The following is a 26,568-nucleotide window of genomic DNA, read 5'->3' as shown; positions in this document are numbered from 1 at the left end:
GTGAACGCGTAACATTTTATAGCAGACGGCCGCCAATCACAAGGAAGAAACCGCTGGTTGCGGGTACCTATACCTTGTTGCAGTCTAATAGGCGTTCAGATTTATTCCCGAAAAATGCCTGCCCCTACCAATCACGATCCACAGACGATGTTACAATGTTTTAACTTTCAGCTAGTCTTGGAATCTTTTTCGCGAAATATTCATGCCCCTAAAAATTGGTGTCTTTAACCTTTGAATATATATATACTGTATAGAAGTCGCGAGTGGATAGGATTTACTCTACGTTTTTCAGAAGCGTATGATGAGCAGCTTGGGAACTTCACCGCTGCAGTGCGCTGCCGTAACGCCCTGTATCGTCTTATTTGTTATTTACACGTTAGAGCGCAGCACTGTCGCCCGCTGTCATTCCCCCGCACCTCCAAACCCAACATTCACTGCAGCTCAAGGTTGTTCAACGGGAGGGGGAAGGGGTGTTTGAAGAGTTCGACACTTGTCCGCTAGGGACCACCACAAGTCGATGCCCTAGAGATGGTGGCGATTGCGGCGGTGAATTAACCAACTACCTCAAAACAGTATTAGAAATTTTAACCTGGGCTGGCGACTTCTATACAGTATATATATTGAAAGCTTTAACCCCAACCGTAAGGATGGGAAGTTGCAGTCGTTTGCAGGATGGTTTGGCCCTAAGCGCGCTCGACCACCGAGGACCGTGTGACTCGTGTATTGACCCGGGCAAGCGGCGACTGTCGTTGCTAGAGAGGTGGGCGCGGCCCCGTGCTTCTCCTCCGCGGATGACGTCACCCGAGAGTTCGACGACCCCCTCCGACGACGGAGCGGCATTCGACCCCTGCCGGGCCGACCGTCGCCCTAATGGTCCCCCCGCCCCTCCCCCCACCCCCTTTCAGCGGGAGGTGGGAGTGTCCGCCCCCTCCTGAAGCGCCATTTGACACGAGGACGTCTTCATTCCGTGGCCGCGTCGCTCCGTCCAGGTGCCGGGGCGTCTGGAACTCCCTGCCGTCGAATGGGGCCGAAAGTCAGAACGTCACTAACCCGGGGAACATGTACTTTTTCGCGGATTAAACAAAAAAAAAATTGATTGATTCTTTCGGTCGCCAGAGAAGTAGAGACCGGAAAAATTCGCGGGTTCAATGACCTCCAGGATAGACTCCAATATCCACTACACACTCGGGCAAATGCCAAATGTTCATTGGCTGCTGACTTGTGAGTCGTCTCGACTGGGTGGCCTGTGATTCGACACTTCAATGTGTGAGGGTCTCTAATTGGCCCTCAGTCCTCCAGATTAACAGGGGACCAATGGTAGAAGCAGCACTAAGGTATAGTTGTTTTGATGCTAGCCTATCGCGAAATGAATCCGCGAATTTTGCATGTCTCTAATAATTAGAAACAGGAAAATTTCGCGATTTCGATGACCTGTAGGATAGACTCCATGATCCTCTATGCACTCGGGAAAATTACACCTGCTCATTGGCTACTGACTCGTGACACCTGTTAATTGGGACACTAGTGATTCGATACTTCTTTTGTTGATAGTTTTTCATTGGCCGAGTGTCATTCAGATAAACTGTGGCCCAATCACTGATACAGTAAAAAGGCAAACTTTTTTGGATTCACGAAATGAATTCATGAATTTTTCTGGTCTCTACGTATAACATCTAACCTCGGTAACGAGCAAATTTCATGTGTTCTCATGTTGCAAATACACATAAACGAAAATTTAACGTCGATTTTTTTTAAAAAATAATGCAGAGCATAATAAATTTACGCAATTTTTTTTTCAACTACGTTTCTGCACGCAAATCACACGTAGTTTCACACCCGCCGCTAGAATTCACTGCCGGAGCAGCTACGTCGACTATTGAATCACTTGATTAGCAGCCCGAAATTTTAAATTATATAATGAAAGGCCCCAAAAGAAACCCTTAAAGACTTGAAAAAAAAACTTAGCTCTTGTTTTGGATCTGATTTTTGACAAAGGATTTTATTAATATACTTCCTATTTTGTTGTAATGAATTAAACAGCAGTTCTGTTAAGTTTCCCTTTGGTTTTGTGAACTTTGGTTCGAATCATCCGCCATAGATGGCAGCATCATTGTAAAACATTTTCGTTCCATGCAACTTCCGTTCCATCCACGAAATTCCCCCCAAAAATGTATACCGAGAGCTAAGATGTTACGCATGAAAATCTGATCGCTCATTAGACTTCAATAGGGTTTTCCCGCACTATAGATTGTTCCCTTGTGAGTGACGGCCGTCAGCAAGAGTTGCCATTGTCTATTTGGCCCGGCCATTCAGGACGCGTTTGTTTCCATGTTAAATTAGATAACATTTCCATACATTTCAGTTCTTTCCTTTGATTTATTTCGTTACAATTCAAGCATTTAATCATTGAAGTTCGATTCTATTAAAGTACACTTATTTCGTTATAAATGGGTTCTTTTGATGCTTTTTCATGTCATTTTACTTCATTTTATTTATTCAGTTACATTTGGGTACACATCATTTCATTTGTTTTGTATAAAGTCATTTTGTTTGTTTAATTATGTTTCCGATTCACTGGCCCAGAGCCTTCCAGATGAACCGAGAGACAGTAGTAGAAGGATCGCAAAGGTACAAGTATTTGAAATTTAGCCTATCGCAAAATGAAACCGCGTTTTTTCCCGGTCTCTAGATATTCAGGCGAAGTCTAAAACTTAGAGGCATGCATATTTTTGCGAAATAATCGGATCGCTCATTAACCTGCAATAAGTAGATACCTGTAAAATTCGCGGATTCATTTCGCGGTAGGATATAGAGTCCAAATACTTTTGACATTATTTTGCTTCAGTGATTGGGCCACAGTTTATCTGAAGGACTCTGGGCCAATGAAAAATCTTTAACAGAAGAATTAGCGAATCACAATCATTCCAGTCAACAGGTGTTACGAGTCGGTAACCAATCAGCAGATGTAATTTTCACGGGTTGCATAGAGGATCATGGAGTCTATCCTTTAGGGATATGAAATCGCGAATTTTACAGGTCTCTAGCAATAAGGTTTGGCCGGACCAATCAGGACGCGTTTGCTTGCGCACTGGATGGCTGTGATTGGCGTGCCGACAGTTGACATGCACCTGAAATAAACCCAGTCAACCTATAAAAACAGAGAATGCTAACACAGCTGGTCTGTGTATCTTTTCGCTGTTTCCAGAGACCTGCGTTTTCATGTTATTATCTGAAGGGAGACTGGAATGCATTATCCACTCGAATTGCGTTATCATTGGACCATATTGGTTTTTGCCACGCCTTGAGTGAAAATAAACCCATAAAAACTTTACAAAAGTCAAATGACCCAATCATAAGCAATGCACCGGAAGATATAAATTTGCAGCAGCCAATAGACAATAGAAACCGACTTATTTGAGTGCAATTGTGTATCGGGAGTTCATTGTTATAACAAAGTATAATGTGACTTATGCAGGTCTATACTTTTCTATAACTATAAAGAGAGAGCTAGTTTGTTTAATTTTTTTTGTAAGTAGTTAACTGCAGAAATACCGGACCATTTGAAGAAAAAAAACTGTTATACACTTACATTATGCCAAATGGACATAGGTAAGGACTGGAAAAATTCATGGTTTCTATATAACCTTAAGGATATACTGCGCAGTTCTTTGTACACTCGGGCAAATAAGTTCGCTGACTGTTGACTTGTGATTCCATACTTATTTGTCCTTCAGATTAACAGTGAACCGATAGCAGAAGTGAGAAGATGGTATAATTGTTTGGTTTTTAGCCTATCACGAAAGTAATTCGCGAATATTTCCGGGTTCTGCACTGTACATTTTTTTTGTTGTAAATGGAACATAAATATTTATGTAAAATTATATAAGTATATGTATTTGTAACAAGAAATTAAATTTACATGAAAACAACTGCATCACTTAAAAAAAAATAGTGCCCGCTGTAACACTCGGTTCGGATTCTTACCTGGGCATTTATGCTGTGTGGAGTCCCAATACCTCCTATAGGTAAAGTAATCTCATTCCTGAATATATTTCCTTAATTATCTGCGCACATAATAAGCATGGTGCAACAGCAAATTAAATTATTTTTTTTAAATTATGTTTTTCACGTTAAAAAATTATACTTGAATGAAACATAAATTAAAATATAAATTTATGCGCCAATTTTCGAAGGAAGAAAACTTTTTCATATATGCAAAAATAAACGTGTGTTGTACAAAGTTATAATATATTTATAGTAGTATTAAAATCTATTTCTTGGCAACCTTTTTTTCCAAATAATTCTGTTTTATTGGTACAGAAAATGTATATTTCTGTGTACTAATATTTGCAATTTTATTTTCCAGTTTTTATTCCTCCCCTTACCACCGCCTGTGTCCGGCTCTGATTGTTGCAGTCAAATGAGTAGAGGCATGCATATTTCGCGGAAAAAATTCCGAGACCAGTTGAAAGTTGAAACACTGTAGCATCGGTCTGTGTCTCGTGATTGGGTGTGAGTTTCTTTTCCGATTCAAGTCGTTCGTTTCAACACCAACCACGGTGAGTCGGTGCAAGAAGCAAACGATTCCTGAGTGGCTCGGTCAGATAAGGCAACGACTTCATCTCGCAGACGGCCGCCAATCACAAGCAAGAAACCACGGGTGCGGGTATACCTTTTTTCAGTCTATTTGGCATTCAGGATTTTTTTTTTTTTTCGCGGAAAAATGTCTGCCTCTACAAATGAGTAGAGACCTGCAAAATTCGCGGATTCATTAGGTGATAGACTAGAATTCAAACACATGTACCTCTTAGATAATTTTGCTATTGGCTTACTGTTCATCTGGATAAAATCTCAACCAGTTATAAACCCCTTCAAGCAAAGAAGGATCGAATCACAGACAAACCAGCTGAGACGACTTACAAGTCGGCAGCCCAATGAACTTGCGTTATTTGCCCGAGTGTACAGGGGTATGTGCAGTCTATCCTGAAGGCCATCGAAACCGCGAATTTCGGCAGGTCTCTACAAATGAGCATTCAGATGTATTTTTTTCTCGCTGAAGATACCTGCCCCTGCGGTGAGTCGGCGGGGAGAGATACGCGGTGAGGAGAAGGATAAGGAAGGACTCGGAACATCGCGAGCTGAACAAAAGGCGCTGTGGTGCAAGACGCGCTCCCGGGAGAGTGGTGAGGGGGGGGGGGGCATCCTCGCACAATGACCGCTCGTCCATCATCTCCCGACGTCCGCCCGTCTTGTGGCGAGAGTGCTTGTCTGTCATCGCGCCCTAGATAACCACCGCGGCTGGAGCGCGATAGCACGCGAGAGGCTCTGCTCCGGAAAAATGAATGGCATCGGAAAAAAAAAGGGGTGGGGGGGTCTGGTGGGTCCATGTATCTATTTTTTTTCACGAAAATATGTCAAGGCTAGGTGGAAGTTAAAATACTGTAGCGTCGTCTATACTTCATCATTGTTTGACTTTCTTTCAGGGACATGTTTACTCAGGAGCGCAAATATTTAGGGATTCGCAAAGGCGGCTCACGGAAATTTCCAACGGGGACCGCGTGTGGATTTTAACCTATGCACAAGTCATCTCTGGACAGGCTGCTTGTATAACGTACACACCGCCATTTATCTTGGACTATATTTCACAGAAAGATTCCGAGGGCTAAATGAAAGTTAGAACATCGTAGCATCGTTTTGTGTTTCGTGATTGGGTCGAGCTCCTTTTCAGGCACACGTCGATCGTCGCAACACCAGTCACAGTAATGTTCTGCGCGGAAGCCAACATGTCTGAATATCCTGGTGAAATAAGACTATCTCGCGGACGGCCGCCAATTACAAAGAAGAACCCGCTGGTGTGGGCATAACTTAGTGCAGACTAATGAGCGTTTCAGATTATTTTTTCTCGCGAAAAAAATATTATAGCCCTAGTTGTACGCCATCAAATCCGGCACGTTAAACTTCATGCAGTTTTGTTTGCTGGACTAGGTGTCAAGCCAGGAGTGAAATTAATACGCGAAGTAAATGTGACTGTGCTTGTACACAGTGACCGCGGTTTCATATTGCGGTAGAAGTTTACCTCTTTTTGCTGCTTTAAACGATTGGACCACGGTTTGTCTGGAGGTGTATGTGCCAACGGATAACCCCTCAACGAAAGAAGTATCGAATCACAAGGAAGTGTCTCGAGTCATTGCGTAGGGGCATGCATATTTCGCGAAAAGATTCCGAGACCAGATGAACGTTAAAACACTTTGGCATTGTCTGTGTTTCGTGATTGGGCGAGTATCTTTCAGGCATAAGTCAAATTTTTGAACCACCAATCAAAAGCAATTAGTGCGGAAGCAAACGCGTCCTGTAGTGGCTCGGTCAGATGAGGCAACGACTTGTCTGGCAGACGGCCGCCAATGACAAGGAAGAAACAGCAGGTGCGAGTAGGTATACCTTGTTGCAATCTAGTAGGCGTTCAGATTTATTCGCGAAAAATGCCTGACCGTAGTCATTGGCCAATGAGCAGGTGTATTATTTTTTCCCCCGGATACCTATTGTTAGAGACCGGAAAAATTCGCGGATTCATTTCGCGATAGGCTGGAATCCAAATAAGTTTGACTTTTTTACTGTTTCAGTGATTGGGCTACAGCTTATCTGAAGGACTCTTGCCAATGGAAAAAAAAAACATTAAAAAAAATAAGTACCGAATCACAAGCATCACAGTTAACAAGTGTCGCGAGTCAGTGGCCAATGAGCAAATGTACTTTACCCAAGTGCGTACAGGATCATGGAGTCTATCCTGTAGGTGAGTGAAATCGCGAATTTTTCCGGTCTCTACCTATCGTATCACGGCGTCTATCTTGGAGGTAGCTGAGAATCGCGAAAATTTCCGCAGTCCCCGTGGAGCGGAGACAGCAACTGCGCATTTAGCCCGCGCTGCGTCGGGCGACAAGTGGCTGTAATTAAGGCCGTTTGTTCCGGGGTGACGACTTCTTCACGCACCAGTTCCCCCCTACCACCACCACCACCACCACTTTGACCTGAAGGACACCTCGTGACCTCGTCCCCCCCCCCGGGGGGGGGGGGGGGGGCGGCGCGCCCTCGGTCAACACCCGAGCAGGGCCGCTACCCCGCGCTGCGTCGCCATCCTCTGAGTACTGCGTCAGACGTCGCCTGTTCACTGGCTGCTGACTCGTGAGACGTGTCAACTGGGGGGTGACCTGTGATTCGATACCTCTTTTTTAGGGGCAGGCTTTTTTCGCGGAAAAGATCTGAACACCTATCAGACTGCAACAATGCATACCCGCGCCTGTGGTTTCTTCCTCGTGATTGGCGGCCGTCTGCGAGAGAAGTCGTTGCCTTGTTTGACCGAGCCACTCAGGACGTGTTTGCTTCCGCACTGAATCACTGTGATTGGTGTTGATACAATCGATATGTACCTGAAATGAAACTCGCCCAATCACGAGACACAGACGATGCTACCAGTGTTTTAATTAACTTTCAGCTATTCTCGGAATATTTTCCGCGAAATATGCTTGCCCCTAGTTGAGGCGTCTCAACTGAGGTTAACATGTGATTCGATACCTCTTTTATATGGAGGGTCTCTAATTGGCCAAGAGTCCTCCAGATTAACTTGCGTTGCACCTTTATCTTCATTTCTCCGCCATATAACGTTACGGTCACCGCTCAAATCTTACAGAAGACTGCGCGCCAGTTCAGACCCTTCTTGCGCTTAGAGACGATACCGCGCTACAAGCACCAGCGAGCGTCGCACTTAATCATTCCGCCTCACCAACTCAGATACACCCCTGACTATGCGAGCGCTTTACAATGGTGGTCAAAGGAAGAGTGTTTTAACTGTAGACTTCACCAGTTTCCTAATGTTTAGAGACCGGAAAAATTCGCGATTTCAATGACCTGTAGGATATACTCCATGATCCTCTATGCACGCGGGAAAATTACATCAGCGCATTGGCTACTGACTCGTGTCACCTGTTAATTGGGACACTAGTGATTCGATACTTCTTTTGTTGAAAGTTTATCATTGGCCGAGTGTCATTCAGATAAACTGTAGCCCAATCACTGATGCGGTAAAAAGGCAAACGTATTTTGATTCTATAGCCTATCGCGAAATGAATCCGCGAATTTTTCCGGTCTCTACTAATGTTTTGTTAATATTATTTTGGATTCATGTTAAAAGCAAGTGAACTCAAGTGTCCGTAAATTTACGAAGACAGCCGGTAATTTACGAAGATCTCTGGATAATTTGTAACCAGCGTAGGCCTACTTTGTAAATAGGAGGTGAAATTTTTAAACAGATTGGTATAGTGTTTAGGTATGTATGGCTAATGAACATTTCGCGAAAAGATATCCAGACAATCTTTGTGTTAAAAAAAACTGTGTAGCATTGTCTATGTTTCATGGATGGCTAGGTTTATATCAGGTACATGTCTAGTGTCGGCACGTCAATCACAGCCATCCAGTGCGGAAGCAAACGCGTCCTGATTGGTCCGGCCAAACCTTATTGCAGGTTAATGAGCGATCAGATTATTTCGCGAAAAATACATGCCTCTAAGTATTAGACTTCGCCTGAATGTCGAGAGTCCGGGAAAAATCGCGGTTTAATTTTGCGATAGGCTAAATTTCAAATACTTGTACCTTTGCGATCCTTCTACTGTTGTCTCTCGGTTCATCAGGAAGTCTCTGGGCCAGTGAGAAATCCTCAGCCAAAGGAATATCGAATCACGGACAACCCCAGTACAGATGCCAATAAGCAGGAGTTATTCACGCGAGTACCCATAGGACTATGGAGTCTATCCTAGAGGTCACTGAAACGGCGAAAAAAATTTTCCGTTCCCTATCGATAGAGAGACAAGAAAAATTCTCGTATTCAATAATGACCCATAGAAAATGCTCCGTATTGATTCGCGAGAATTCTATCTTGCTCACGTGACACGTGTTAATCTGGGATGCTCGTGATTCGATAACTTCTTTTGTCGAAGGATTTTCACAGGCCCGGAGTTCTTCAGATTAAACTTGTGGTCAAATCACTGCAAGCAGCAAAAAAGGGCAAAAACGTATTCGGATTCTGGCCTGTCGCGAATTGAATCCGCGATTTTTTTTTTTTTGTTTTGTTTTTAGGTGTCTACCTAATCGATGTCTGGAGTTTTTATTTATTTATTTTTTAAAATGGACGTTTAATATTTTACTGAAAGCTGAAAGGATGTCATAGCTGTAGATCGACTAAAGGCCACCGGGGTTTGGAGTAGTCAGTCGATTGTCGGCTGGTGCCTACGGCAGCGAGAAGGGGTCACGACCTGAACCCTCCTCTCCCCCCCCCTCCACCACCCCCTCGCAACTCCTCCTGCTGGAAAACAACGCGAAATGCCACTGCGACACGCGCAGCCCCCCCCCCCTCCCTCGCTGATAGGTTGTGGCAGCTGACATTTTCCCCCCTTCGTTCCACCCCTTTGGTCCCTTGCAGAAGCTCGCGGGGTGTGCGAATATTTGGTGCAGATTTCCCCTTCGGGTTCTCGGGGCTGACGTCACGTCTATACGATCACTAGAGACAGGAATAATTCGCGAATTCATTTCGCGATAGGCTAAAATACAAATAGTTATACCTCAGTGCTGCCTCTGCCATTGGCTAAACAACTCACCCTGGATGACTCTGGGTACAATGAGAAACACGCAACCAAAGCTTTATCGAATCACAGGCTGCTACGTTGGGACGTCTCACAATACAGCAGCCAATGCGTGTGGTTGACATTTGACCGAGTGTACGTAGAACTATGGAGTTCATCCTGCAGGTCATTGAACCCGCGAATTTTTCCGGTCCCTGACGATCAGGCGTCCGACCGCCCTTGAAGATGGTTGCAGCACGGCACGCGCGCTGAAACGTCAGTGGGGAGACCAACCGAGTGTGAGGACTCGGCCTTGAAAACCGAGAGCGAGATGCTAAAACGACAACTGCAGCAATCGCGTGGTGACTTTGACCGTCGCCACGTCTGCTGATGGTATACTTGCATTCGTCGCGCATCCTCTTTGCCCCATGCTCGTTTGTATTTTTTTGATTAATCGATTACATTGATCAAATGCTTCCATAAAATGGGCATACGCAATTGAAGTTTTGCACTGTTTGTCATGGGAAAAAATTTATAAATCAAAATAACCCCACAGACAACAGCAGTTGACAAGAGCAATTTTTTGCTTAATTTGTGTTTTTGTCTTTTGTGTTTTTTGTAGTTTTCTTCTTCAGACATACATGTGCTTAGCAATGGCGTATGTCCAAAAGCTTACATCAAGTCATGCACTCCCATTGCACAAATCTTTCAAAGATAACACAGAAAATAAAACCTACATCAGATGATGTCAAACAGTTAAACCCCAACGATGAACCTAAACTTGGTATTATGGACAATACAACGACAGCACTGACGAACTCAGTAGGTTTCCTATGACTAAACAGTTGCGACGTTTCGGGAACTGGCGTCTGAATTATGCTTGTTTCTGTTTCTATCTCTCCACCTCAACGAGCATGTGTATACATATAGGTTGTCCATGAAACAATGCCCCAGTTTCAATTATGTATTATAACAGTTGATTTTAGACTATTTAAAACAAATCATACATCACACTTAAAATAAACTATCCTAGCCAAATAAAGTTCACACGTTCACCCTCCACTAATTGTAGAAAATCAAGCTCAGGAGTCGCCATTTCGCGTAGGTGGCGCTGCAAGCGAGAAAAACGCCAAAGTAGTACACTCTTTAATTGTGACCTTGAGCCAACACACTACAACGCTTACAGTGGATAGGTGCTATTCAATTTTATAGCTGGGCCATTCGTTTATGGATAAGTTCTGTACACCAATAACCTTCTTTTGGATTTAATTTCGATGTAAGTGAACTCGGGTGTCCGTTAAGTTTACGAAGGCGACTAACTGGATGATTTGCAACCAGCGTTCTTCGGAAATTTAAGGCGAACATTTTTTTTAACAGCGTGTTCGACGAGGGGCACGCGTCCATGAGTCTGGGACGTCCCGTCAGAGCGTCTCTCTCTCTCTCTCTCTCTCCCTCTCTCTCTCTCTCTCTCTGATTGAGGACCTCGACGACCGTCAGAGTCGTCCGACAGGGCTGCGGCACAGACTCGTTGCTTTAATCAGGCAATACCGCCGCAGGGTAAGCTGCAACTGTACTGTCATCACAGCCACATGCGGGCCTCGAGGTCCGAGTGCCAGATCCGGGCATCGAACCACAGACCCCCTCGTAGAGTTCCAGACCGCCCGCTGCCTCTAGTTGTGAAGATAGATATTAGGTTTTAACCCTTTGAGGCACACAGAAACATATTTAAATAAATTAGAATCTATTGTGTAACTTTTAGCAGACGTGGCGGAAGGAAAATTAAAGCAGCCAATGTTGCTTGTTCTTGTTATCGCCAGATAGCAGCACAAGGCTTACTCACGTGAGGTATTTCGGCAATACCACTGAAACATTGCGAATAGTAACATGTTTTCAAAGTGGTATCATAGAAATACCACTACAAAACAAAGGGTTTAATGGTGATGTAGATAACGGATGTTTGGTGACGCTGAGGCGTTGTGAGTTGGGTGGTGGTTCGGCGGGGGTTGCAGTCAGGACTCGAACCCCGTGGCTGTGCCGAGTACAGGGGCTGCGGCGAGACGCCTATGGACAACTGGAGCGGAGCCCGCATCTGGCAGCGCGGCGGCTCTTCCCCGTGGTGGTAGGGGAGGGGATACCGCGCCAGCATGTGGCGGCAGTGCTGCCAACACAACGAGCCAGCTCGGCTCCCGTGCGGGCGTAGCGTCGCGAGGAGCTCGCTCAACAATTATCCGTCAGCCGTCCGTCCGTCCGTCCGTCCGTCCGTCAAATACTTTTCCATTTTTGATGCTGCCCAACAGACCGAAAATCTTAAATACCGGTGAAAATTTATCTTGGTGCCTACGGATATTTTATATTCAGAGACGCGGAAAAAATTTCGCGGATTCATGTCGCGATAGGCTAGAATCAAAATACGTTTGCCTTTTTACCGCATCAGTTTATCCGAATGACACTCGGCCAATGGTAAACTTTCAACAAAAGAAGTATCGAATCACTAGTGTCCCAATTAACAGATGTGTCGCGAGTCAGTAGCCAATGAGCAGACGTAATTTTTCCCGCGTGCATAGAGGATCATGGAGTATATCCTACAGGTCATTGAAATCGCGAATTTTTCCGGTCTCTATTTATATTGACGTTCATGAAAGTTAAAGAACTTAATAAAAAATTGAATTAAAAAAAAATTTTTTCGCTCTGATATTTATTAAAACATTTCCAGCTATTAAATATATGTTAATAACTTTTCATGGAAGCAGCTGAAGAAATAAATAACTTATAATACAGTAAATGTCGCCGGCAGTAGGTGTCCATGCGAACATTTTGGAGGTTATTTTCATCCGGCCGTCCTTCGAAAGTTAAAAGCTTGGTGATGTTTTCTTTTTTGACGTACGGACGGACGGATGGAATTTCCCGGGCCATCTGATTGGCTGCGGGTCCACGTGATTGACGGACGGACGGATGAGACGGGATCATTGTGCGGGACCAGCTTTTAGGCCGGGCGCGCGCCGAATCAGACAAGGCGGGCCACTGGTACCAACACAGACGCGCACAAACACCAGTGTGGACCGCAATGTCCCAGCTCCCGACCCCAGCGTGGTTAGAACTCTCCTGCCCCTGATCAATGCCTGTTCCATTTTGCGTGGCGTAAAAATTTATGCCACTATGTTTTTTTTTAGCGGTGCTGGTAAAAGCGGGTATTTTGACTTTCAGATAAGGGTATATAAAAGAAATGAACAACCGCGTTGGCAACACTGGACGCAACACGGCGCGACACCACGCGACGCCTCGCGACAGATTAGCACCGTTTTTTTCTTTACGTTATTTATTCCCACAGTCTTGAAAAGAAATTGCTGTCGCGATACTTCTTCAAAAATGGATTACCTATACCTATGTCTTTCCTGTACCAGACATACTAATCGATCATCATCCAGGTCAACATCTAGAAAATTTCAATTAAAATACTTCACAAATGAATATTTTCTGAAATTAAATTAACGAGGGACAGTTCTTAACTGGTCAGGTATAAACGCACTGTACGGCATGTCTTTGTTGACAAAAAAAATATATTTTACGTGACAACGTCTAATAAATCGATGAACGCCGGCTGCACGCACGAAAAAAGTGTCCCGTTACGCACATTGTTCCGTTGTGTTCCGTTACGATAATAAATTGACTAGAAAATTATGGTGATTCATATAATAGATATTTGATTACAGTTTATTTATATGAAACTTGGTTCGTAATTATATTTAAACTTTATAGCTAAACGCCAGTTTTTAAAATTAATTACAAATCATCTACACGTGAGCTGTTTCGTCGACTGTTTATAAAGTGAAGTTAATGTGGTTTTCATTGCTTATTACAACAAAAATTTTGGCATTAAAGGTTAATCATTCTTGCATTTTAAAAATCTGATTACTAGTATAATTTCAAGTATTTTAGTTCTTTTATTATTAAAATAAAAATGATTCAATTTTATTCATAAAAGTATGCAATAATTTCATCAATGTTTTGTCATGACGTTGTCACGTTAAACTATCGTCCGTAAGCCGAATTTACAGACAACCAATTTTTTTTATATGCTCTTGTATGCGCAGAACAGAGCACAGTCTGCTCGCGGCGATGTTGGAGCAGTCACTGGATGTTGATGTCGCCGCCTCGTGTCTCATCCCGTGCGCAGTGCTCGTACGTGAAAACACGGGAGTCAAAAAGTGTCTGCGACCGTCGCACTCATCATCCCGCCTCTTTGACACTAATTAACGTCTTGGAAAATTATTATAATTATTGAATAGCAGATTAAAAATATATATTAATTGCCTATGTGACGTAATTTCTGCCACAACCACGGAGTCAAATACAGCACGTCCACGAAAGAATGTTCCAGTTGTAAATTTTAATACGTGGGATGTCCGTAAATGAAGTACCATTTGGTCTTAAAAAAAATTGGTTGTCTGTAAAGTCGGTTTACGGACGATAGTTTAACGTGACAACGTCATAACAAAACATTGATGAAATGATTGCATACTTTATGAATAATATTGAATCATTTTTATTTTAATAATAAAAGAATAAATACTTCAAATTATACTAGTAATCAGATTTTTAAAATGCAAGAATAATTAAACTTGATTGCCGAAATTGTTGTTGTAATAAGCAATGAAAACCACATTAACTTTTCACTTCACTTTATAAACAGTCGAGTGTAAGAGAGATAGATGCGGCGCAAGCGTACAATGAGAGTAACGGGACACAGCGTAACGGAACAATGTGCGTAACGAAGCACTTTTTCGTGCATGCAGCCGGCGTTCATCGATTTATTAGACGTCGTCACGTCAAAAAATAAACACGCGAGAAAAAGTTTTTATTGACAGTTTTATTTTACTACACATCTATTTCACATTTTCACACAGTCACCACTCAGTTCCAAACACTTTTCGTAACGCTGCACCAGTTTCTTTATCCCCTCTGCATAGAATTTCACCGCCTGGAAACTAAACCAGTTGACAATCGTAATTTTGTTGTAATTTCCCCGGTAATTTTTGACACGCGTTTCATTAAATCATTCAAAATTACGCCTTTTTTTTCGTTTCAAAAAACGGTAGCCATCATTTTTTCGACTCTAGTTCGTAGATCGCTTAAACGTTTTCCGGAGATATTTACTGAGCGCCTGTTCTTAGGCTACACGCATTGCGTATTCGAAGTCCATGACGCGTATGGCCGAGGCGTCCGTTCCAATCTTAGGCGGCGAACTTTTATGCAGAAGGGCTTAAAGAAACTGGTGCAGCTTTACGAGAAGTGCTTGGAACTGATTGGTGACGATGTGAAAATGTGATGTAGATATGCACTAAAAACTAAACTTGCCAATAAAAACTTTTTCTCGCGATTTTTTTTAACGACCAAACGGTACTTACTTTACGGACATCCCTCGTAGTATCAACTGTCAAGTGTTGTAGTGTGTTAGTTCATTGTCACCATTAACGAGTATCTTAAACAGTTGTAATGTTGCTGTGACGTTGCTGTCGTAACGTGGGCGAGACCAGGGGCGTAGGAACCGGGGGGGACAGTGAGGACGTGTCCCCCTGAACTTTTTGGGGGGAGGGGACTGTCCCCCCCCCCAACTTTATAGACCGTGATATTTTTATTTTATAATATTATTCTGCCCAACTTTATTTGTAATTTCTTCACTCATCAAATTTTATCTTAAGGAAACAATAATAATTTTAACATCGATGTATCCAATGGTTAGATACAAAAACTGCCTAAAAGCGCTATTTTGCACTTTTAAAATCAAAATTTTCCGGTGGAGGACCCCCGGACATGACATAAAAATCATTATTTGTCCCCCCCCCCCCCCCCCAACTTTATGAACACAGCTACACCAATGGCTGTGATGTTGTTGTGGTAATGTTGCTGTGGTAATGTTGCTGTGATGTTGTGATAACGTGGCTGTGACGTTGTGATGTTGTGGTAATGTGGCTGTGATGTTGTTGTGGTAATGTTGCTATAGTAACGTGGCTGTGATGTTGTAGTGGTAATGTTGCTATAGTAACGTGGCTGTGATGTTGTGGTAATGTTGCTGTAGTAACGTGGCTGTGATGCTGTGGTAACGTTGCTGTGATATTGTGGTAACGTCGCGGGCCGTGCTTGTCGCAGGCAGGGGTCGGCCGGAGGGCGAGGACTACATGAACGACAACGAGGAGTACGACTACGGGGACGAGGAGCAGGAGGGGGCGGCCAGCGAGCCCCCCGCCCCCGCGGGCCCGCCCCCCGTCATCACCAGCCGGCCGCTCGACATCAGCGCCAAGCCAGGGGAGACGGTGCTGCTGCCCTGCGACATCGTCAACCTGGGTCAGTACCGAGTGCCGGCAGTTCTTGGCCCGTCCGCTAGATAGCAGATTTCTGACATAGCTACAGTCACTACGAGGCAAACTAACCACTGTTTGTGGTGTAACATACCAGACATTTGTCATCTCATACTCATTCATATATAACTAGAGACCCGGAAATTTCGCGGATTCATTTAGTCGCAAGCTAGAATGAAAACCTTCACACTCTCGCACTGTGTTCACGATTGGCACGCAGTTGTTTGGACACGCCCGTCTACGACCGTGAGCCAACGATGCCCAGCTATAGGAGAGAAGTAAGCGAATCAGGTAGTACCATATAACAAGGATAAAAATGTTCTCGCTAAGAAATCAACCAATGGGAAAGTAAACATGGGTCGAGCACACCTATAACTTTGAATTCTATCCTGAGGCCAGAAGAATCCGCGAAATTTCCGGGTCTCTATGTATAACTAAGGGCCGGAAAAATTCGCGGGTTCAATGACCTCTAGAATGGACTTTATAGTTCTACGTACACTCGGTCAAATGTCACCCTCTCATTGGCTGCTGTCTTGTGAAGGTGTCCCAACGTAGCGGCCTGTGATTCGATACAGCTTCGGTCGAGAGTATTTCTCACTGGCCCAGAGTCGTCCAGGTGAGTTGTGAGCCAATAGCAGAGGCAGCACTGAGGGATAACTATATGAATTTTAGGCTGTCGTGAAATGAATCCGCGAATTTTTCCGGTCTCTATACATAACATATTATAAAACAGCATTTCTTGTGTAGTCATTCCTTAGGCATTTGTTTATCCTTGGCAAAATTTGTAACGTATTGGGATCGGAGTTCGAACCCAGAAAGGTGCAGTCTCAAACTGCTTGAAATTCTCTTTTTATGGCGACTATTCGTCGTAGGAAATCGCACAGTTAAAAACTCTTGAGCCAAGAAATTAGTCGTCAATTAGGTAAAATTAACAATTCGAACTTCTAGTCCAAGTTTTTTTTTTTTGCTAGTAGTTATGGGCCCATTCAACATATAGCGTCACACGTCGCGCGAAACATAGTTTCATTTCCATCTGTAAGAGTCGCACTTCTATATCTTACCTACTTGTTCTGTGGTCAGTACCACCCCAAGCTTCCGTGCCTGGTGAAAAAAATAACGTATTGATTCAAAATGGCAGTTACTTCATCCAAGCGGGAAGGCGCAGCGGTTGTCTCTGGGCTCGAATACTGAGGACCCGTGTTCGAAACCTGGTGCAGTAATACCGATTAAAGGTTTCCACGGTTTCTAAACGGTTTTCCATTGAAGATTACGTTTGATATCCTCCCCCCTTCATCATCCATTCCCAGATTACCTCATTTATTGTAATATTTTTCAGTTTTCAGTGTCCCCGCTGCCTCCGAAATTAGTCAGATTTTTGTCCCAGTTTACACTCGCGCCCACATTTGTGGGGAAGATGTCATTGTAAATGAGACACCGTTCTGGCCAACTTTCACACGTGCTTTTTATTCATGTCATTTAACTCAGAATTAATATTTTTAACGTATGAGAAACCTCAAAAAAGTCTTGTGCTTTTTTTTTTAAATTTATTATAGCATTTACATTGAGGTGAGGGTTCGTCGGTTGCAATATGAATCGACGTTGGTAAATAAACCGTTTTTATGAGCAGTTTATGAATGCTGTCTTTAGACTTATTTCTGAATTTCTATATTCATTATTTTCTTTTTTTCGTTTAGGGAGTTCGTCTTACAAAACGGTTTATAAGTAGTACGTCATTTAAGTTCAGCATGACAGCCCTACTTCGTCTAGGTTTGACTGCGCCTGGAATTTTCGAGTGCAGTAGCCCGCGCTACACGAAGGTAGAGATGGTAGTCTGTACGACAGGCGCTGTGTGTTTCCTCGTGTCTGCTGAACGAACTTTCGCTATGAGCTAGCTACCTTCTTTGAATGATTCTTGCTGTATGGAATACTGTTCTGAACACGATATCGCATACATACAACGTTTCTAGTTATGGTTGTTAGTCATAAAAAAAATAGTGCGTGGAGTCCCTCCGCGCGGAAGAAGTGAAACTTCGTAATGTGGAAATGAAAATAGGAAGGGGTCGAAATTGATTTTTAGTGAAATCATATTGTATCAAATCAAACTAAAAAAAAAAAAAAAACAAGTAAATGAAATAATGAATATTATAAATTAAAATAGAACAATAAAATAGAACAAGTACGTATTTCAGCTAATTTCACGACGCTCACACTGTTTACTTCGCTGCATAGCAAGAATACCACGCGCATGTGCTTGGAATATTGGACGCTACTCGTTGCTAACGCTCGCGCTGGCCTGTAACAGGTATACTACGCGCATGCGTTAGAGTGCCACTCATTCACTCTCGCTCTCTCTTTCTATTCCCCCTCCCCAGGAGCGTTGATCGTTTAACGCACCAGTGCTTTCATACCCCCTCCATGGTAGCGTTAAACGTTTAACGCAACCCTTGTTGGAAGTCGCATTAGAAGTTTCACTTCAAAAAAATGTGAGCGAATCTTTCAGCACTCGTCAGAGTGTCTCATATTGCAAACACGCTTGCACGAAACTTGGACACGAAATGGAGCGTAGAATTTTTTTTTTAAAACAATGCCAAGCGTGTTAAAAGATAACGCAAATTGTGTTTTCAACTACATTTCCGGACCTGAATCACACGTAGTTTCTGCAACCGCCGTTAGAATTCGTTGCCAGAGCAGCTACGTCGACTATCGAATCATTCAAATTTTCATAGAGAAATTTCGAACCATATAATGAAACCGCTCTCATATTAGCGAAAAAGACTTGGAAAAAAAAAATCTTCAAAACTGTCCTAAAAGTACGCGTTATAGACGAAACCATGGGACGAAACTTGTATAGACGGTTGCAATGGCTCTTAAATGCTATTCATAGTGTGTCACGTTTGATAAATCCCTGAAGGCTTGCCCGCCGTTCTGCGCGGTGGCCTGTCCTTCAAACACACGAGAAAAATAAATAAACAAAGAGGAGGAAAGGTTGATAAGAAATTTACAATGGCTTCGTTACGTTATACAGTGACACGAGGAAAGGATTGAAACAGGGATGCAAATCTGTAGGATTTCGCGAGGGTTGACATCGTGTGGCAGAAAAACTTTTAAAATAAGCGTACAGTTTTCCATAAGACATAGTTTGGACATCAAATCCGTTCCACAGACACGCTTTTGCAAGCGCAAGCAAGGCCCCCTCAGTGAGAAGGTTGTTAGTTCCATCTCCTTCCCCTCACCCTTCCCCCGGATCTACGCCCGTGAATTGAAATACTCTTACATTTGAACATTTGATTTATTTTTGTTTTTCGTCTCCACTCCAGCGGCCCTCTCACTTGCAAGATGGTTTGGAGTGTCGTAGGCTCGCTCCCTACAATTCCCCCCCCCCCCCCCCCAATCACCACGGGGTCACGGGTTCAAGCGTATACACGTTAATAAGAGGACACTAAAACAATCGTTCTTTGAACTGGCTGTTCTAATTATACAACCGCTAGGAACAGCTGCCGCCGGTAAGTGCCCCGCGTAAAAATAGTTTACCTCAGCATTTTTATTGGTGGCGCTGAGATCAAAGTTACACGTAGCAGGCTTGGGCCGCCCTGGAATAATAATAAAAAAAAATTCCCCCGCACTGTGGACGCAACCTTAACTGTAACGGGGATGACAAAAGCTATAATGACGTCAAAAATATGTTTTAAGGAAAACTTTTTATAATATTATAAAGTTCTCGGCATGGTGTCCCATAACTCAAAGTGAAGCCGAGAACAGTTGGCGGGCCAATTTACGACACGGTTCTGGGTCAGAATACCAAAATTTTTAAATGTCGAAGGTTTCGAGTTGTATGCACTTCCACCCTGCACCAAAATTATTTGTTGCTGTATTTAAGTTGTTTATAAGACTTCGGAAACAACATATTTGTGGCAAGAATGCAAACTACTGTCATCGAAGATTGTCTGAAATTGCATCTCATTCGTGTGCACAGTGCATACGTGATAAATGGCAGTTTTATTATAATTTATTCCATAAATAAGTGTGAATGTTGTTTGAAAAAAGTGTTTTGACTAGTTAATTGGTATTATTATTATTGTTCGTTAATTATTTAAAGGTATTTTTTACTAAATTTATATATGTGTTTTTTACGTGATAACGTCTTATAAATCGATGAACGCCGGCTGCACACACGAAAAAGCATGACTCATTGTCACGTTTCGTCTGAGCCGAGCGTGCAAGAACCGGCCAACCACCGTGCGAGAAAATCTTCTATAATATCAAACAGGTTAAGGCGGGCTTTTAAACTAATTGTCCGTGATTATATTTTAACAAATTACTTAAATTAAATTTGCAAAAAACTGTAAATAATATTTGAAAATTAAAAAAGTATGCAATTTTTCATCAATGTTTTCTTATGACGTTATCACGTAAAATTATCGTCCGTAAACCGACTTTACAGACAACCCCCTTTTTTAATATGTTCACGAAGAGATTTTTGACGTGACAACGTCTAATAAATCGATGAACGCCGGCCGTACGCACGAAAAAAGTGTCCCGTAACGCACATTGTCCCGTTACGCTCATTGTACGCTTGCGCCGCATCTACCTCTCTTCCACTCGATTGGAACAACCATCGATTTGACTTTTCGAGGCACATTAAACTTGAATTACTCCCATTCGTTTTCCTACTTTTCCCTATCATCGTCCTATCCTTAACAGAATAACACATATTGGAAGAAGTTAAATAGCGAACGTGTATAAAAGTTATAGTTAAATAATCTCTTCGTTAAAGTAATAAAAACATATTTGAATTAATGAGTGCGAATAAAAGTAAAATTTATCAATTAAATTGTAGATTTTCATTTCACTCCTGCTTTGTATCCACACAAAATAGCGATATTTCAATAAAAATGATTCAATTTTATTCATATAAGCAGTGGCGTAGCCAAGATTTGTGTATGGGGGGTGTTAAGAAGCATGCGCCCCCCCCCCCCTTATTAAAGCGGGGGGGTCCGTGGGTGCACCCCCGGGAAAATGGAAAATTTGGATTTTAATGTGTAAAATAGTGCTATTTTAGCAGTTTTCGGTACTTAAATTTAAATATTGTATTGGTAAAAATTTTATTTTTTTTTAAAATATGAAATTTGTTTGAGTAATGAATAAGAAATTTAATTAAAGATTTGATGCTAAAAGGGGGAGGGGGGGTTGAACCCCTAAACCCCACCCCCTGGCTACGCCCCTGCATATAAGTATGCAATCATTTCATCAGTGTTGTGTAATGACGTTGTCACGTTAAACTATCGTCCGCAAACCGACTTCACAGACAACCAATATTTTGTTTGGAACGAGCGTTGAACGTGTTGTGAAGAAGAAGTGACGCCGAGTCGGCGACAGTGTGTAACTGTGTTGGTTGCGCGCAGCCCCCAACTACGCGGTGCTGTGGCTGAACGGCTCCACCATGCTGTACTCGGACAGCTTCAGGACGCAGGGCGTGAGCCCGCGGGTCGACCGGCTGGCCAACTACACGCTGCGCATCCGCGGCGTGCGGCTGGAGGACTCGGGCACGTACACGTGCCGGGTGTCGTCCGACCCGCCAGTCGCCGTCTCGCACAAGCTGCTCGTGCCCAGTGAGTGCCGGTGTACCAATACAAGCAGGGGCGCAACAACTACATTTCCAATATACCTTTTTATAAAGAATCATCGATCCCCCCCCCCCCCTATTGAAGCGGGAGGGTCCGGGGGTCCTCCCCCGGGACAATTTGTACTTCAAGGTGGAAAATGGTGCTATTTAAGCAATTTTATTATAATTTAAAAATTGATTACACAGCTAGTGGAAATAACATATCCGACTTGTACAGCACTTTCTTTGCCCCAGTTTGCCCCCACTTCAAGGTTTCAGAGGGGAGGGGGGAGGCAAAATACCCTTGACCCCCCCCCCCCGTTGTTGCGCTCCTGTGTATAAGTGAGGTTATGTTTCCTTATTTATATAATACTAGCTGACGCGGTCGTGCCCGGTGAGTGCCGTCAAGTTCTGTCCCTGCCCGATTTTTTTTTTTAAAATATCCTAACCTAAATTAAAACTAAGTGTGTTGGGGGAGATCTCACCTTATTCATAAATAGCTATTGATATTTGAAATAAGTTATATTTCCAATTTTTAATAACAAAGAATGTAGGTATGTTTTGAATTTTATCACCTTGTTATAATTAATTGCTTCAATAGAGTGAGGAGTAATAAGTAGAGGCAAGGTCAAGTGGTTAAAAGCAATAAAACCAGGATAACAGCTTAATTGAAGTTGATGCACTGGCAAACATAGAAGTGGAAGTCAAAACACAGCACAACACCGAAACGCAAGGATTAAACACAAAATGCAATGAAAATCACATCAATTATTTAATTTATTAAAATATACATATTAAATTCAGTTCATAATTTTTATCTAAGACATTAATTTAAAACATGTTATTTAGCCTTGAAGTGTCCTGGAAACGCAGGAAAAACCGTAGGAACTGCGTTCTTCTTTAAGTCTGATTTGCTTCATAATTTTGTCAATCAAATTCGGTTCAAAATGAACAGAACACAACTTGCTAACTGATGTTGGTTTCCAGTTGTCCCTCCGAACCGCTTGTACCCATTGTCTTTTTAAAGTTTCATCCACGGGAAACCTGTAAAAATATTGAATAAAGGTCAAATACATACTAACAAAATCACGAATAATTAAATTTTGCAGTCAACTCCCGGCTTGGAATCGGATTCGTCACAAACCTTATCAATTATACGAGTTATAATTATTAATACAATATCTTTAAACATTATTTAAATTAAACAGCAAAATTAAACCGCATAACTGGGGTGTTTTACGTATTTGATTAACAACAGACATGCATCAATACATTTTACATCTCAAATAAGCAACATAAACAACACAATAAAACAAATTAAAAAAATAGTACCTGTGAAATGTTGTCCTCTCCAAGTGCTTTGATTACCTATTAGCACATCCATACGCTACAAAAGATGGCATGATGTACTTCAAATTCGCAAAATACCACAAAACATTTTTCAGCTCTTATAATAACAAGCACGCCATTGCTGCTGTTTTGGGTCTCATACTTCACAAATTCACAAATTCACCGTCAGGGCGCCTCCTCCCTACTCCTTGAACCTAACCTAGTCTAACCTTATCTAGTCCAACCTAACCTAACCTAACCTTTGTGGCAGTCCTACAATGACATTTTTCGGCGTTGTGGTACACAGCAGTTTTCTAGCTGTCTGCGTTGTGGTCAATTTGGCATTTCGGCGTTGTATTGTGATAATTTGAGTATATGTTTGTACAAGGATCTTTTGTCGTGTGCCAAATTAAAACGGGCAAGCATGTAAAAAGGGATGAACTCGGGTACTCGGCGACGGAACCGGAAGGTTGCTTGCACGGTTGTGGGTTGTGCTGTGCCCGGCAGGCCCGGCCCAGATCGTGAAGCTGTCGCCCGACAGCGACCACCGCACCCTCCTGCTGGGCTCGCCCCTCACCCTGGAGTGCGAGGCCGTGGGCCACCCGGAGCCGCAGGTGACCTGGACCAAGCCGGTACGTCCTCTCGCGCCCGGGCCCTGCCCTGCTTGTCCAAGAGCGTACACTCAGGATTCCATTCCACGGGGAAGGAAGGGTGGATAGAACCTCTTGGCATGCTGTTTGCTTATCCCCTCCATCCCCCCCCCCCCCACACACACACACACATCACCGCCCCTCTGTCGGCTCATGCAAGGACGTAACCAGAGGGGGGGCAGAAGGGGCTTGTGCCCCCTGGTGCCGCATTCGGGGAGGCGTTAAACTGACGGAGTAATTTTTACTACAGATGTTTACTTGCATATCCTAGTGGTACAACCCCAAGAAAAAATAATGGAGGGCACAATGAATTTATATTTTTATATTATCATCAAATATTTAAAAAGAACTGGTTTTTTTTTCTTCACGCACAATCCAACTTGCGATGTACCGTAAAACTGGGTGAATGGAAACAGCGGGGTGAATAGAAACAGTCCGTTCAGAGAATCAAAAAACCCAATTCTTTAATAAAAATCACGCTTAATAATGTTGGGAAATAACTTGCTAAATATTAAAAGAAAATTAACAATGATTTTATTCATAAAGATTTTTTGAGCAGAATGTTTCTATTCTCCCCGCTGTTTCCATTCACACTGTTTTACGGTATAAAAATGATATGAGTGCAAATAAATCTATTTATTTACCTTCTAAGTTAAATAAAAAAAAAATTCAAATAGTGGAATTAATACGTGGTGACGTTATAAGGTGTTGTCAGAAAAGGTTTTGGTTTAGTTGGTTTGGGGGCGGGGGACAAGATGAATTTTGCTCCGGATGGAAACTAGATTAGTTACATCACTGGGCCCTGTTCAATATTAATTTTACTTTCAATATCTTTCCACCATGGATGTATTTGTCCATGTAGTGAGTATCTGTCAGAAAGTTGATTCGCTCTGGATAGCAAAACAAACCACAGCTGCGAAAAGACTAATGCTAGAGGTTTGCTTAGTAGCTTTGGAATGGAACTCGCTAGGAATAATTGTAATAATATCATCATTATCTGATTATTGTTAAACATGCATGTTAATGATACATCAGCAAGGAATAGCATTTGAAATTCATTTTAGACAAAATATGTTTCTGCCATCCAGAAGTTTTGACTCATTTTGAATGGCAAAGACTACACATACCCGCTCTCTGACTTCTTTACTTCATGTAAATATCATTGTAAAACCTCCATGTGATTGTTTTCGATTTGTGCGAACTACCTTCAGACTTAAGTGGATAGTTCCACTAGAACTTAAAATGAGTGAAATTGTCAAACATATGTATACATACAACATTACTTAATCGTAACCACAATGAGTTTGGCTAAATATAAAAATAAAAAATAAAAATAATTGAAATGGGGGGGAATAACAAACCCTAATGCTAAGAATTTACTTATTCCTTTCTATCCATGAATATTTGAATATATTTTGTAATTTTTTTCTTGTTATTTAATGGGTATAACATGCTAAAGCCATTTTATTTTATTGTACTATGCAGTAAAGCAGCATCAGCAAAGAGATTATTAATGAGAGTCTATAGTTTACTAGAAAGTCTTTCCAAACATTAATTTTGACCAGCTATTTTTTTTTAAGTGAGCTAAGTGAATATTTTTTTTTTCCACAGTAGAAAGTGATTTGGGAATAATTATTATGGGAAAACACGTTTAATTATTTTTTAGTTTAAATTGTTTAAATATTATAAATATACACATGCACTGCATACAGGTGCTTGAAAACCTGGCGAACAGCAACAGTTACCAGTCAAAGCTTGTATTTTACTCATATGTATTTTTAAAATAAATACTTATAAATGATTACTTAACACCCTTTCTTTGTTCAAGAACAGATTTGCTGTTCGCAAAGAAATGTCCGAATATCATTTCCACCCATTTTGATTTTGGTTTTTCTCTGGTTTTATCATAATCCATCCAGGAGAATGCTGGAATATTTCCTTATCATAGACTATGGGTAATTCCTTTACAAACGTCCTTGACTAATGTTGTTTTTGTTCATTTATAAAACCTCGTCAAAAAGTTAATAAAAAAAAATTGTTCAGGCATGGGCGGTGGTGTGCTCAAAACTTTATTTCCTTCTGTATAATAATGCAACTATCAAAATAATCATTTTCCCAGTGCTAATTGAAACTTGTTTTAAGCAATCTGCAGGGCCGTCGAGAGAATCTAAGGGCCCATGGGCAAATAATTCTGTTGTGCCCCTCCCTATTATTTTATGTGCAGCCTTTCTATATCCACAGATTTAAAAAAAATTTAAACATACAAACAATACTATGGCCATAACTATAAGTGTGATCCACAAAGAATCACATAAATTGAAAGGTTTCACTGTGAATTCTACTAACAATCTAGAAACTCGACCGGAACCTCCCCTCCTGTCACTCTCCCCTCCTTAGACCTCCCTTTTGACAGCCTTGCCAATCTCTTACTGTTACATTGCCAAACTTAAAAAAATAAGGAATAATTTTTTTTTAATACTTGACCATGGGCAAAAATCTGTATGATTCCCTGGGGAGGGAGGGAGGGCAGCAAGATAACGTCTATTCTTCTGATTTTGCAGTTATGATTTTGTAAGTGCAAGTGGGCCCCCTCAGAGAGAAACTTTTTGATTTGGGGGGGGGGGGGGGCTGGGGGGCTGGTTCCTCCAGCTTCTACGCCCATGCTTTTTGACTGTAATGGAGAACTGAGAGAATTCAGAACGCTAGTGTGGGAGATGGGGCAATGGACCGCCGATGAACGGGGACCTAGGGGGTGCAGAGAGTGGAAACATTGTTTGGTCCCCAGGGCAGCGTCATGCCGGACGGCAAGAAGGCGGTGAGGAGCAGCGTCGTCCACATTCCCGCCGTGACCTTGGAGCACGCGGGCAGCTACGAGTGCGAGGCGAAGAACGGAATGGGGAACGTCGACGTCAGGAAGTTCACCATCCAAGTGCAGTGTGAGTCCCCCGTCCCCCCCCCCCCCCCCACCCGGTTACACGGAGTTGGGGACTTTTGTCGGGGGAGACAGCGTGCTGCTGAAGTCA

General features: G+C 42.5%; 1 protein-coding gene across 2 annotated transcripts in view; it reads left to right on the top strand.

The window, feature by feature from the left end:
• Nucleotides 1–26,568, top strand: part of LOC134539125 (opioid-binding protein/cell adhesion molecule homolog) — a 204,477-nt gene that overhangs the window by 162,647 nt on the left and 15,262 nt on the right. For both annotated transcript variants that reach the window (XM_063380872.1, XM_063380871.1), the window contains exons 2-5: nt 15,756–15,950; nt 21,367–21,573; nt 23,403–23,527; nt 26,331–26,481. In XM_063380872.1, coding sequence (XP_063236942.1) covers nt 15,756–15,950; nt 21,367–21,573; nt 23,403–23,527; nt 26,331–26,481 — 678 coding nt within the window. The remainder of the gene's footprint in view (nt 1–15,755; nt 15,951–21,366; nt 21,574–23,402; nt 23,528–26,330; nt 26,482–26,568) is intronic.

Source organism: Bacillus rossius, chromosome 14 (genome assembly GCF_032445375.1).
Source record: "Bacillus rossius redtenbacheri isolate Brsri chromosome 14, Brsri_v3, whole genome shotgun sequence".
NCBI classification, from domain to species: domain Eukaryota; kingdom Metazoa; phylum Arthropoda; class Insecta; order Phasmatodea; family Bacillidae; genus Bacillus; species Bacillus rossius.
Note: the sequence above shows the minus strand (reverse complement) of the source record. Positions and strands in the feature narration are given on the sequence as shown.